The 11,643-nt window shown below is 42.7% G+C and overlaps 1 protein-coding gene and 1 long non-coding RNA gene across 2 annotated transcripts; one reads left to right on the plus strand and one right to left on the minus strand.

Moving 5' to 3' along the window:
• Nucleotides 1-4,428, minus strand: tas1r3 (taste receptor, type 1, member 3). The gene is made up of 9 exons (XM_086199694.1): nt 4,337-4,428; nt 4,051-4,257; nt 3,646-3,946; nt 2,439-2,795; nt 1,939-2,361; nt 1,652-1,855; nt 1,446-1,566; nt 679-1,049; nt 1-594 (listed from the first exon to the last, which is right to left on the minus strand). The coding sequence occupies exons 2-9, from the start codon at nt 4,254-4,256 to the stop codon at nt 1-3; spliced, it is 2,577 nt and encodes an 858-aa protein (XP_086055820.1). The 5' UTR covers nt 4,257; nt 4,337-4,428.
• On the plus strand, nt 456-11,427 carry LOC147268259 (uncharacterized). The gene is made up of 5 exons (XR_015112112.1): nt 456-608; nt 685-976; nt 9,991-10,102; nt 11,126-11,255; nt 11,363-11,427. It is a non-coding gene; the product is annotated as an uncharacterized LOC147268259 (long non-coding RNA).
• Nucleotides 11,428-11,643: the final 216 nt, after the last annotated feature.

Raw genomic sequence — 11,643 nt, forward strand, 5'->3', positions numbered from 1 at the left:
TTATTTGTCCGTCTGTGGTTGCGGCCGTGGTTCCTCCTGTGCTGGCGTCGGTGGCGCTCCCTCTAGGAAAGTACAGAAGTGCTCTGAGGTATTGAGCTCAGGTTTCCTCAACAGCAGGTGGCATTTTGGGAAAAAGTAAGCTGCCACCAGCCCAAAGTTGCTTGCCAAACTGAAAGAAATGTGAATAATAGCCCTTTTCTTTTCAGTTAAGCCTATGTATATAGGAATAAAGGTCACCCAAATCACACAGTAGATCTGTGTTGAGAAGGTGATGTCCCTGGCAAGGTTGTACTGATGAAGAGGTTTCACTGCCATGAAGGTGGACATGAATGATACAAGGGCCATCAAACAGTTGAAACCTTGCATCAAGCCAAATCCAAGCAATGGTAGGACCGGACATGACAAGAAGGCCCTCAAAAAGTCAATTTTCATGTTGTCCACATGCTCAGACAGAGAAGGCCCTTCTTGAACAAACCAGCAGCAGAAGCCAACCTGCACTGCACAGCAAAGGGTCAGAAAGAGCCAGGTCACGGGGCCTCGTAGTATTTGCAGGCGAGAGGCGGCCTTCTCTGGGAACTCCGCGATGAAGAATGTCTGTGAGGAGAGAGGTTTGAAGCCTGATCACATTGTGCGCTATTTACTTTGTACTACTATGCAGACAACTTTGTCATTCCTCACCTGAAGGGAGAGGGATGTGATAATGGAGAGGGCAACTGTCTGGAAGAAGGAGGTGAGCGGCAGCTGAAGACGACACACAGCATCCCCTGGCTGGCCAAGGAAGAGCACCTGACTGAGGCAGGCTCCCATCAGGCTGAGCAGAGCAACAAAACTCTGATATCCTCCTGAGGCCATTACCAGCGGGGTCCCCCGGTGCATCAGGAAGATCACACCCACTGAACCCTGACATACCAGCAGCAGCCCACCAGCCAGCACCATTCCCAGTGCCTCAGGTGTGTCCCAGGACAAAACCTCAAAGGTAGGTTGACTGCAATTAGTGCTGCGGATCAGGGACCACTGGCCCTCAGGGCACGTGGTGCACTGGATGTCCTCTAGGAGTCAGAAAGTACGACATGAGATTTGTCATTAACAAAGACACTTAAACAGAAATGAATCTTTGAATGAAGGTTTGCATGTTTGGTGAAGGATCTGACATTTTGAGGAATTAATTAAACGCCTTTTGTTGCAGGAGAGGATGGGTACCACTCTCAGGTTTGTCAGTCTTGATTTTAACTTTTTTTTTGTTGCAAACGCTGCAAGCACAACTTTGCCCAACCTTTATGCTATGCTAAGGCTAATGCTGTTGATCCCAATTCATTCACCACACGAACAGAAAACTGGAATCACTCTTCTCATCGAAACTCAATGAAAAATTATTTCCCAAACTGCTGAACTGTTGCTTTCGGTAACAGCAAAGTATTTTTGAGATGTATGGACAACCATGTTACCCTTATTTGCCTGATAAGTGCCTGGCACACAGTCGATACAGTCAAAACAGCAGGAGTGGAAGCCCTTGACACGGCGCACCTGGCCGATCCCACATGCTGCTGAACACCTGGACTGAGGGACCTGCAAAAGTGAGGGGAGGGATTTAAAGATTTCAGGAAATCGTGTGTGTGTGTGTGTGTGTGTGTGTTTTCTCCTCTGGAATTACCTCTGAGTTTGCGGTGTGCCATTTGAATAGAGACTTGTTGATGTACAGTTCTTCGTAAAAGCTTCCAACAGCAATGAATTCTACATCCAAGTCCTTCCAAACCCACTCAATCAAAGTGTATCCCAGGTTTGGGTTACCATTATCATCAAACTCTAAATGTGCACCATTTATGTCTATGGATGTATTTTTTAAAACCTTTGAAAGCTGAAAAAATAGATTGAAATCATTATTCATAGAATAATTTGCAATTATCTGTAGTCTCTCGCATAAAAGACAAAGAAATTCACCTTCCATGGCAAGATTTTGGTTTCAGCATCCCACTCACAGGCACTCGAATTGCATCTCAACATGTCATGCAACGCCTGTGCCACGCTGTAGATGGCAGCATACACACTGAAAGCTCCTTGCTGCAGTGCAGGGTCGGTTACTAAGCTTATATTGGCCAATGACAATTCCAAGCATTGAGGGCAAGGGTTCAGGGGGTCAGCATTGCTGGATTCCGGTGGTCCAGGCGCTCTCCTCATCCTCTCCTCACTTAGTTTGGTGAACAGCTCCTCCGCATAGGCTGTGAGCAGATGCAGCTTCTGTGTTTTGTCAGTGAATCCCACGATCGTACCAACTGTTTGGATATTTGGGAGGGACGTCAGTCGCTTCTGGAAGGTCCAACTTGTGCTTGCGATCCACACTCCAGTTATATTCCTCTTGATGACCTAGAATGAGACGGATCAATTTACTGTCAGGTAGTTCATCTCAGTGATGCGTCGCACACTTGTCTTTCTTTACTAACCTCTTTAAAAAAGACTTCAGCCTGCTCTGAAAGAGAAAAGACCACAACCACTTTCACGTCGGTTGCCTGGATGTTGTCAAGGATGGTTTTGACCATAGGTTCAGGGTCTTTGTAGACTGGAATCAGGTCCTGGTAGGCCACACACACAGACATCTTTGCTGCTATTTTAGAGAATTCCTGTACACCGCGTTGGCCGTACTCCTCCCCACTGCCCACCACTGCCACCCAGTTCCAGTCAAACTCCTTCAGTAGAAGAGCCATGGCGTTCACCTGCTGTTTGTCACTGGGCACCGTGCGGAAGAATGACGGGTAGAGAAGCTTGTCACTGAATTTGTCGCTGGTGGCACCAAAACTGATCTAAAGTGAGAACATAAAAAAACACACGGTGCATTATATCATACGTTAGTAATTATTCTGTCAAACGCAAGAAAAACAACTGAACATTGACACATTCGCTAACATTACAGTACCTATAACTGACGTAGTAATGTCTTAAAATATTTTAATCCTAAATTTAAAAAAAAAATGTTTTGAGGTTGTTCATCATTTCAGATACTGTTTCATTCCAGTTAAACGTGCACTGAGACGAAATGTTGTAACCGGAACATTCTGAGAATACTCTGGACGTTGTTGAGTGCCTGATCATCCTCATCAACATCCCCAGAACCGTGATTGTTGCAGTTAAAATGTCTCATCTTAAAAAACTATCTAGCCTTCGTAGGAGAAATGATTTAGAATGATAAACATTTAGTAACGTTGGTCTATGTTGTGGGAACATTTCTGCAATGTGACGTGTGTATCATCATCACCCCAGCTAAAAGAGTTGATTCAAAGACCAAGATGAATGTTCTAGGAATATAAACAAATATTGCAAAACAGTTTGTATAATCTCTTCTGCTCTGAAATAAAAACATTCCAGAGACATAAATTTGCAGCTGAAAATTAAATGGAAAAAGCATGAAGCTACGCAGGCGAGTGGTTAGAACATTCCGGGAAAAGAGCAACACTGAAAACATTCCTAGGATACTGCATGGTAATAGTTGCAGGGTTTTGAGGACAACCACAGCACATCAAAAAACACTGAGCCAGGCCCATGCTGTATAATGGGATCTTTGACCTTTTGCTAACAATTTATGACTCAGGAATATATGACACGATATCAAGTCATCTCAAGCAGCAGATATATAGCAACATGGACTCAACAAACCTGAGGCATCATAAAGAACCCCATGAGTTTTCCGATGACGGAAACCATTTCTGAGCTGTAAGGGCCGATCACAGCTGACATGCTGGTCTCATAGTCCGTGTAATTACACTCCACTGATAGAACTCTGATGGATTTGCTGGAGAGGAAAGAAATGGTGGGCTTCACGATGACCGCTGACTGTCTGCACGTGTCGTAGATTTCATAACCCAACTTGATACCAGGGAGCAACATTTGATTCGCGTTGATCTCATCCACGGCATATTTCATGACCAGAGCTAAACCCAGGCCATACTCACTTATTCTGTGGGATTACAGGGTGAAGAAAAAAAAAATAGAATAAGCAGTATTCAAGGTTAGCATGATGTAAATATTCACAGCATACAGGCCCAGAATTCCCTGTTTTACCTGTCACAGCTGATGTTGGAGGGCTCCTTCCTCTGGCTGAGGTCGCTGCTCAGTGAGTTGATGGGAAAGAGACCCCCAAGCATGATATCCCCAGATAAATTGAAAAGGCTGGTGGAAATGTTCTGAAACCACTCAGGGGATGAACTGGTGCTGCAGCTCAGTGTAGCCATCCAGCAGAGAACCAAGAGATGTAGCGGTCCAGTCATGCTGGTACGCGTGAGAGTGAAGCTATTGGTGGAAGAGAACAGCTTGCATATATGTTGTGAATTATTGTGCGCTAACTCACCTGTACCCACCAATGCAGGGTATGTCCCGTTGGCCCCTCCCTTCCCCGGTGACCTGTAGAAACTCTTCTTGATATTACTGACCCACATTTATATTTGTGGTCCATGGAATCACAAATTCACATCGCTAAGACGTTGAGGCTTCAATTTTACTTGGCCCTCACTTTAGTCTTACAGACAGGAATCAAAGCCTGAAGGACATTTGGAACTCATCGCTCCTCTCATCAATTAGTTACTACTTGTAACTGTCAATCTCCAGTTTTGCAAACACTTTGAAATTGTGAAGTGGTTTTATATATAATATATATTTAAAATTGTCGGGCTTAGCTTCCTGCCAGTAAGACTAAAATAAGGGCCTAAAGACTCTCTGTGAGTGTAAGAACAGATGAGTGCACTTCAGGAATGAGGGTCGGTGCATCTAAGAGTCACTTTTGTGTTTGTGTGTCTTTGTGTTGTACACATGGTGATCATTTTTCCGGTGCATTTTCCTGACATTTGCTTGTGGTTTGCTCTTTGATTTCTTTGGTGCAACTATCCGTCTGGAGATGACCAAGTACAATAGTTGGTTTTTGCAGATGTCTGTTTATGTAACGTTAATACAAATATATTCATTATCAATGCTCTCGCAAGGGTACCAGCATCAAATGATCAGTTATCAAAAAATATCAGTCCCTATTTTATTTGATTTTAATTATAACATATGTGCTTAGATTAGTTTTATTGCATGTTTTCATTGCTTGTTATATTTGCATTCACCCCACTGTTGGATTTGCATGTGTGTTTGCATCCATACAAGCAAATGAACATATTTCCTCCCAAGATATTTACATAGAACCTACAGTGGACGTATGCCTCTTCGATTAAACAAGGTTTTAGATCAAGATGAAATGTTTTATTATGATTTTTTTTTTATGTACTTCTATTGACAAGCAGGCATTCAGGCCACAGGAAGAAACCGGAACGCTTGGATGAAGCAAAAGTAAAATGATGGGTCTTTTGTTTATCGTCTCTTAAAACAGAGAACAACACGCTAAGACTGATGGATGTTTCCCTTCCAAATTAACTAATGAATAATTAATGTTAATTTCACACTGCCCCCCTTTTTTCATGCCATAAACCAAGTAAAATTAAACTAAACACACACTCAAACCAATTGACCTCATTCTGCTGTTTGCCATTTTTGTGTAGTTAGATGAGATTATTTCACTTAAGCGCTATTTGAAAAAGTATTTTCATGTGATTTACATTTCTGTGTGATCATCTGAGCAAAGCAGACTTAAACTAGTCTTTAAAGCTGAAGAGGTTAAATGAGCGTAACAGTTTTGAATCTGATCTCGACTGCGTATTGAATCAACAAACTTGCACTGGGTTGCATGGGTTTGTTATTAGGAAACTATTCATTAAGAGATTTAAGTTAATCATTTCTAGTCCACCTTACGTAGCAGTGATGTTGTCATGCTGGAGTTCAAAGGTGAACCGCAGCCCAGTTTAAACGTGACCAGTAAAAAAGGAAACTGGTCCATATGATTAGGAGTTAGACTTTGTCAGCGCAGAGTTTTTACACCCACACATAATTGTGTAAAGTACTTTTTCTTTTCATTCCTGTATTGAAAATGGGAACCTTGGATTTTTAAGTTGAAATGTTCTGCTAGAGAAAGTCATAAGGTTCATGTTTACTTCAGTTCCTATTAATTTATGGTTTCCCTTCCAGTGCTTAACGTGCTTTAAGTATGTAACTGCAACAAATGTTTGTAGTGGTCAAATGTTTGAATCTCATCTCTGTTCGAATGACATCCACCACAAAATGTTAAAATTAAGATATGACAATGCTGAAATCCCCCACTCAATAATAATTCTTTGCTATCATCATCTACTTCAACAAGACATTTTTAACAGGTGCATTTTCTCGTTATTGGCGATTTATTTTTTTTAGCTCGTTTTAATAGTTTTGCACTGAACACCACACAACTATATTTGTTACTCTGTTCGAACCATGAACACCTGCAGCAGGTTCTTAAATGTTGATGTGATTCCAACCGTACCGAACAGCCATCGTCATGTTTCGCACGTCCGCTTATCTGTTGAGGCGAACAAGTCTGATTTTACGATGCATCAGTTACAGGAAGTGTTTTTCCAATGACATAAAGAAGGTATTCTGTTCCTATCTTGTTTGACATCTTGACGTATGAAGTGACGAAACTCGATGTTTTTCTTTCGTAGCGCCTGTCTGCTTAATCAAACTGAAGTTCATTCTTTTAACATAAGCAGGCACGATGATCCTCTTAGTCACAATCTCTCCTGTTTGCAGCTGTGAAACATTTCTATTGGTTTACACGTGCAATTAGTGTGGGCTCAGTGTTTCTGCCCCGTTCTTGTGTGGAAGCAGTAGACGCAGATTAACATCTTGTTTATGTTTGAGCAGCTTTCTTCCTCAAGCATGAATTATTCGGCTGTTTTGTAGCTATGGCGAACGTGTTCTGTGCCAGCAAAAACACATTTAATGAGAGAATATTCTCACAGAATATTTCACACATTTTCTCACAGAATTCTCAGTGGCAACATGGAAGTCATTGTCGTTATTGCGCCAGACCGCTCGCTGCAAAACTGATCTGACTCTTGGTTGTTCGGATGAAAGGCTGGTTTCTCTTACTTCTGTCTGCACCGTGAATTAAAGGAAGTGAATGTAATTTAATGTGTGGTGCTGACAACATTGAAATGCAGCGAACTTACGTAACAGCCCACATCTCAGTCCATAAAATTTTAACATTCTGTAAACAAATCAAATGTTTTTATTTCTCTTTATAGGTCTCTAAGAGCCCTCATCCACTCTGCAGATTGCCCTTAAGTGACAGTGTATGTTTTTTTTTTAACTTCAGTTTTATGTGCATCATGGCCACAATCTCATTTGGTACACTTACATAAGTCAGCCACTAGATGTCAGACGTGTGTATATTATCATCCCATGCAGTCTGAGTTTAAGCTTGTTGTCATCTTGTGCCCAGTGCTGGAACGAACACATACAGACGGAGAATATTATGTGATTATGTAAACTCTCAGAAAAAGACATTTTTTGTGTTGCTGGTGATGGAACAAAAGTGGAGCTTCGTGCAGCTGTGTGGGGAGCAGGTACACTGTGCTGCAAAGCACTGTTTGTACATCTGATAACACAGGGAGTCAACCTGTGTACATGCTTAAATGATTTTCTTGGTACTTATGTTTTGGTTGATTTTGCATATGATGAAATGCATGTTTTGTCTTGCATGCCTGTAGATTTCCATGGGTTTGCCTTCTGATCTGCAAAGGGAGGGAACAATATTGCACAACAGCTCTCAGATTGAGACAATGTGATGATAGTGATGTTCCCTTCATCAAGGGAACACCTTGCATATCCTGAGGTGAACAAATATTTGCGTGTTTTTGTTCCTTTTGTGTTAATGTTCTATGTCTGACTATTCAATGCACTGTTATTGCCATTTCTGTTTGCCTCAAATGCCCGTGATTGTTGCAAAACACAGCCTCAGCTACATTCTCCGCCTGAGAAGAAGCCAGGAATACCACCCTCTCTGCCTTGCTTCCGTTTGCCCTTCTTCCCTCCCAGTACTCCCCCTTGCCTGCAAAACGGCCAGATCAGCCTTCCTCTCTAATCTCCATCGCTGGCCTGAGAAACACTGGGCCCGTTGTTGACATGCTGGCCTCATACCCCACAGGGGCTGACAAATTATTAGCCAGCCTCTCTGTGCGGTGTCAGCCAGCAAGGCAGCGGAATACTAAACTTTGCTGTTGGACATGAGACCAACAGTGATGCTGGAGAAAATGTGAAAACGACAGGATCCCGTAGCTGTGGGGGTGGTCTGGGTTTAAACATCACTCAGACTGTTCATGCAAAAAGCTGCGTCTTACAAACCCAGGCATTTCACGGTGGTGTTTTTGCCTCACCTCGAAGGGTTAAATGAAGGATTCATCCTCCCCCTTCCAGCAGTAAAACTCGTTCTTCTTCGTGTCTTTAGCCTGCATGTGTAAGTGTGGCTCACAAGTGTGTTGCAACTTACATACACATGTGCAGATGTATAATCAATGGCATACGTGTGTTTGTGTGTGTGTGTGTGTGTGTGTGTACTCTTTTATTACAGCCAGCTGAGTGTTAAGGCCTTTGGCTGCATTTCAAGAAAAAACAGTGTTGAACAGTTTGCAGTGAAGGTTTGTCCGTTGTTACAACATTTAACTCTACACAACAAGGAAAAAGCTGATAAAAATCTAGAGACCAGAGGGCAGAGAGTGCAGACCTCCACCAAGGCCAATAGCACATTCTTAAAAAGTCTTTTCAGGCTTGTCAAAACATCCTATACATTTTTAGATATCACAGTAATCATGTCTGTTTATCATAAAAGTTAATGTCAACAATAAAGTCCTATCATTGGTATTGAGAAAGTGAAAGGAAAAAAAAAGGGCTGGATTTGCCCCAAAGTGTCAGTGGCCCATGCTTGAGGTCAGGAAAAAACTCATTGGTGTTCAGCTTTCAAAACCATTTGCAGTTCAAATCGGGGACAAGGGTGCCTGGCTTGATTTCTGCCAGTCTGCTCTGCTACATAGACAGCAGTGGATGATTGAGTCCCAATAGTCCCTGGGCTTTTGGGAGGTTTTATGAGCTTGCTGAATAATTTGACTGTAGAGAAAAGTGTTTTACCTTGAGCTGGAAGCTCGTTTTAGGCAGGCAAATAGCCGACTGTCGTGCTAAAATAAATCTCCAAAAGTGGAAACATTGCATGGATTAATCAGATTGTGAGAGCAGAAATTTGGACGAGAGAGTGATCGCAGACCTTGAATTCTTTCGCCACTGCCACGATTGATTTGGTTATCTTTCAGTTTGTGCAAATGCAATATTTAGAGATCCAGGTTGTCACAGCTGTGTAAACTCCTGTGACATGAACAAATGAACCAGTAGCTCAGTTCCCGTAACAACCAATGTCAAACATGCACAAATCAATAGTTGAATACAAGCGCATACTGTAGTGATTGAATAGAAAAGGCAAGATGCTGATTTTTACTTGTCTATAGTGTCCACTTTATCAAAATCCCTCATGGTGTTCAAACGCTAACATATTTTGATGTGGGATTTGACGAGAACAGTATGGAGATGTTACCTTTATTTCCAGTGTCGTTTGTTTGTTTGGTAACTCCAGACAGTACAGTGGGCAAATTGCATCACCCAGGATGTGTAAAACGTCAAAGAAATGGAGCAGAGAGCACTTTATACCAGACGTTTTATCTGGTTTGTGTGTGTGTGTGTGTGTGTGTGTGTGTGTGTGGTGCTGTGTTACATCCCGAAGCGAACTGATAGGTCTCATCTGTCATCCTTTGGTCTGTGACTCATCAGACTAGTCCATTGTGATCTTTCCCCCTTTTGGTTTGTACCTGCTGGAACTGGTGCTGTGATTCATTTCCTACACTGGAATAAAATTAACTTTGTATAGTAATTACATTCTCAAAGGATGAAGAGCTTCAATTGACCTGAAGTGTTGTGACACGTCAACTATTTTGATTTTTTTTTTTTGGTCATTTTCACAAGACCAATGGATGAATATAGAGTTATTCAGAGCCTTTTATTGCGCATCTAGTGGAAAACCTTCAAAATAAATGTGCTGTCATGTTTCTTCAGATCAACGGCAGCCAAAGTTTCCCCAGAAGCTTCAATTGACTCTCCAGAGCCATAGACAAGACCGCTCACAACAATGATACACACTGTCTTCAGTTGATGGAATCTCTTAAAGGTAAAGCCACTCTTCCCCTCAAGGCTCATTTGATGTGAGGTAGCCTGATTGTAGGCAGCTGGAAAAACATCCATGGAGTGGGCGGCTGGATTTAAACAGAAAGAAATTGTTGTCGCTTACACGGTGAAACACTTGGAGGTTAGAGGAGCATGGCACAAGTGAGCACTGTGGAATTTTACCAGGTCAACCTTATGTAAGAGGCTGAGCTGCTATAGAACAGAGGATAAGAGTCAGACAGACACAAAGAAGAGGGGAAGGAGAGGTGGTAGGTTACCCTGCTCCAGTGAACGCGAAAAGTGAAGGTGGGTGTTTGGGGCCTGAAGTGGCCCCCGAACTCATCTGTCGTTTACTCATTGAACATCTGCCCTGGCAACCCAGGTGTTTACAATGAAATGGTACTTTTTGTTGCGAACATAAAACTAGCTTATGACACTCTATGACTGGGGGACAGCCAGTTTCATCATCCATATGCATGTGGTGAATCTGAACATAAAGGGACAAAACACCTGTTTTTTGTGGAAAAAATGGCAAATTGTTGCTAGTCAACTTTAGTTTGGTTTGACTAGTCCTGTTTTTATATAATCGTCAAGCGACTTCGAAGTGAACTTTAGAAATGTTGCAAAGTACGAAATGCAAATTAGCCTTATTTGCCTCAGCTGCTTTGAAGCCGGTACATTAGGCTATGGTGCGATGACGGAATAGGCAGCGGTAACTGGAACTGCCGCCTGGAGATGAATCCTGCAAGACACTGGCAGTGGAAACAACTGGCCAGTCACGTACGCAAAAGATTAGGTTTGACAGAAATGATCTGAAAGAGGTGAATCTATCTCATTTACTCATTTATCTGACATGTTTGAATCTTGGCATTTCATCAGCCTTTTCGTTGTTTAAAAATGTGCATCAAAATATGTTGGAAACTTGTCAGTGTATTTAATCAGCATTGAGAGAGCTGCCGCTCCTTATGGTGATGATTTCACACCATAGCTGGTTCTATGAATCCGCTGTCTATCCACTATATGGCAGGGCTCCAACCTTTCCCTCCTCAGAGCCTCCAGATGTAGAGAGCCAGTCCTGCCTGAAGCTGCGTCCCACATGGCTCTGCCTCTCGAAGACATCTAATAGAGTTCTCTCCCTCCCCTCTTTGGGCCGACGTGTGAGTCACGCTTTGAGGCTGTCAGTCATCGGATGATTTGATGTGGGTTTATTAAAAGGAGCTGCGTCTCTCCCTCTGACTCAATAATTGCTTCCTTCTGAGGACAGACAGAGATCAGCATCTGCTGTGAGGACCAGAGCAGGAGGACGGCTTGCCTGTTTTTAGAAACATACCAGCTGCTGCAGTTGGACCCTCGGGGTGTCTGTCCTCCTGAGCGCAGGTTAGGAGCTGCATCAGCCCACATGCCCAGTAAACTCAGGGAATCCAACCCTGTCTCCAGTCATTTTCATGCTTCACACAGCAAACATAAAGACACTTTTCACTGGTTTCATCATGGTGAGTGAAGTAGGGCTTGTCGTTTCCTTTTCATGATGAAGGCCTTTGTTTC

The sequence above is a fragment of the Aulostomus chinensis genome, chromosome 3 (assembly GCF_037954235.1).
Source record: "Aulostomus chinensis isolate RoL2024-O1b breed Wild chromosome 3, RoL_Achi_v1.0, whole genome shotgun sequence".
NCBI lineage: Eukaryota > Metazoa > Chordata > Actinopteri > Syngnathiformes > Aulostomidae > Aulostomus > Aulostomus chinensis.

What these genes read in the sequence shown, in the direction of transcription:
- tas1r3 (XM_086199694.1), bottom strand. Translation starts at nt 4,256, where the DNA reads ATGACTGGACCGCTACATCTCTTGGTTCTCTGCTGGATGGCTACACTG. An exon ending in TCCAACATCAGCTGTGACAG is followed by an intron (nt 3,947 to 4,050) that starts GTAAAACAGGGA and finishes GTAATCCCACAG; the next exon opens with AATAAGTGAGTATGGCCTGG. An exon ending in CTGAAGTCTTTTTTAAAGAG is followed by an intron (nt 2,362 to 2,438) that starts GTTAGTAAAGAA and finishes GTCTCATTCTAG; the next exon opens with GTCATCAAGAGGAATATAAC.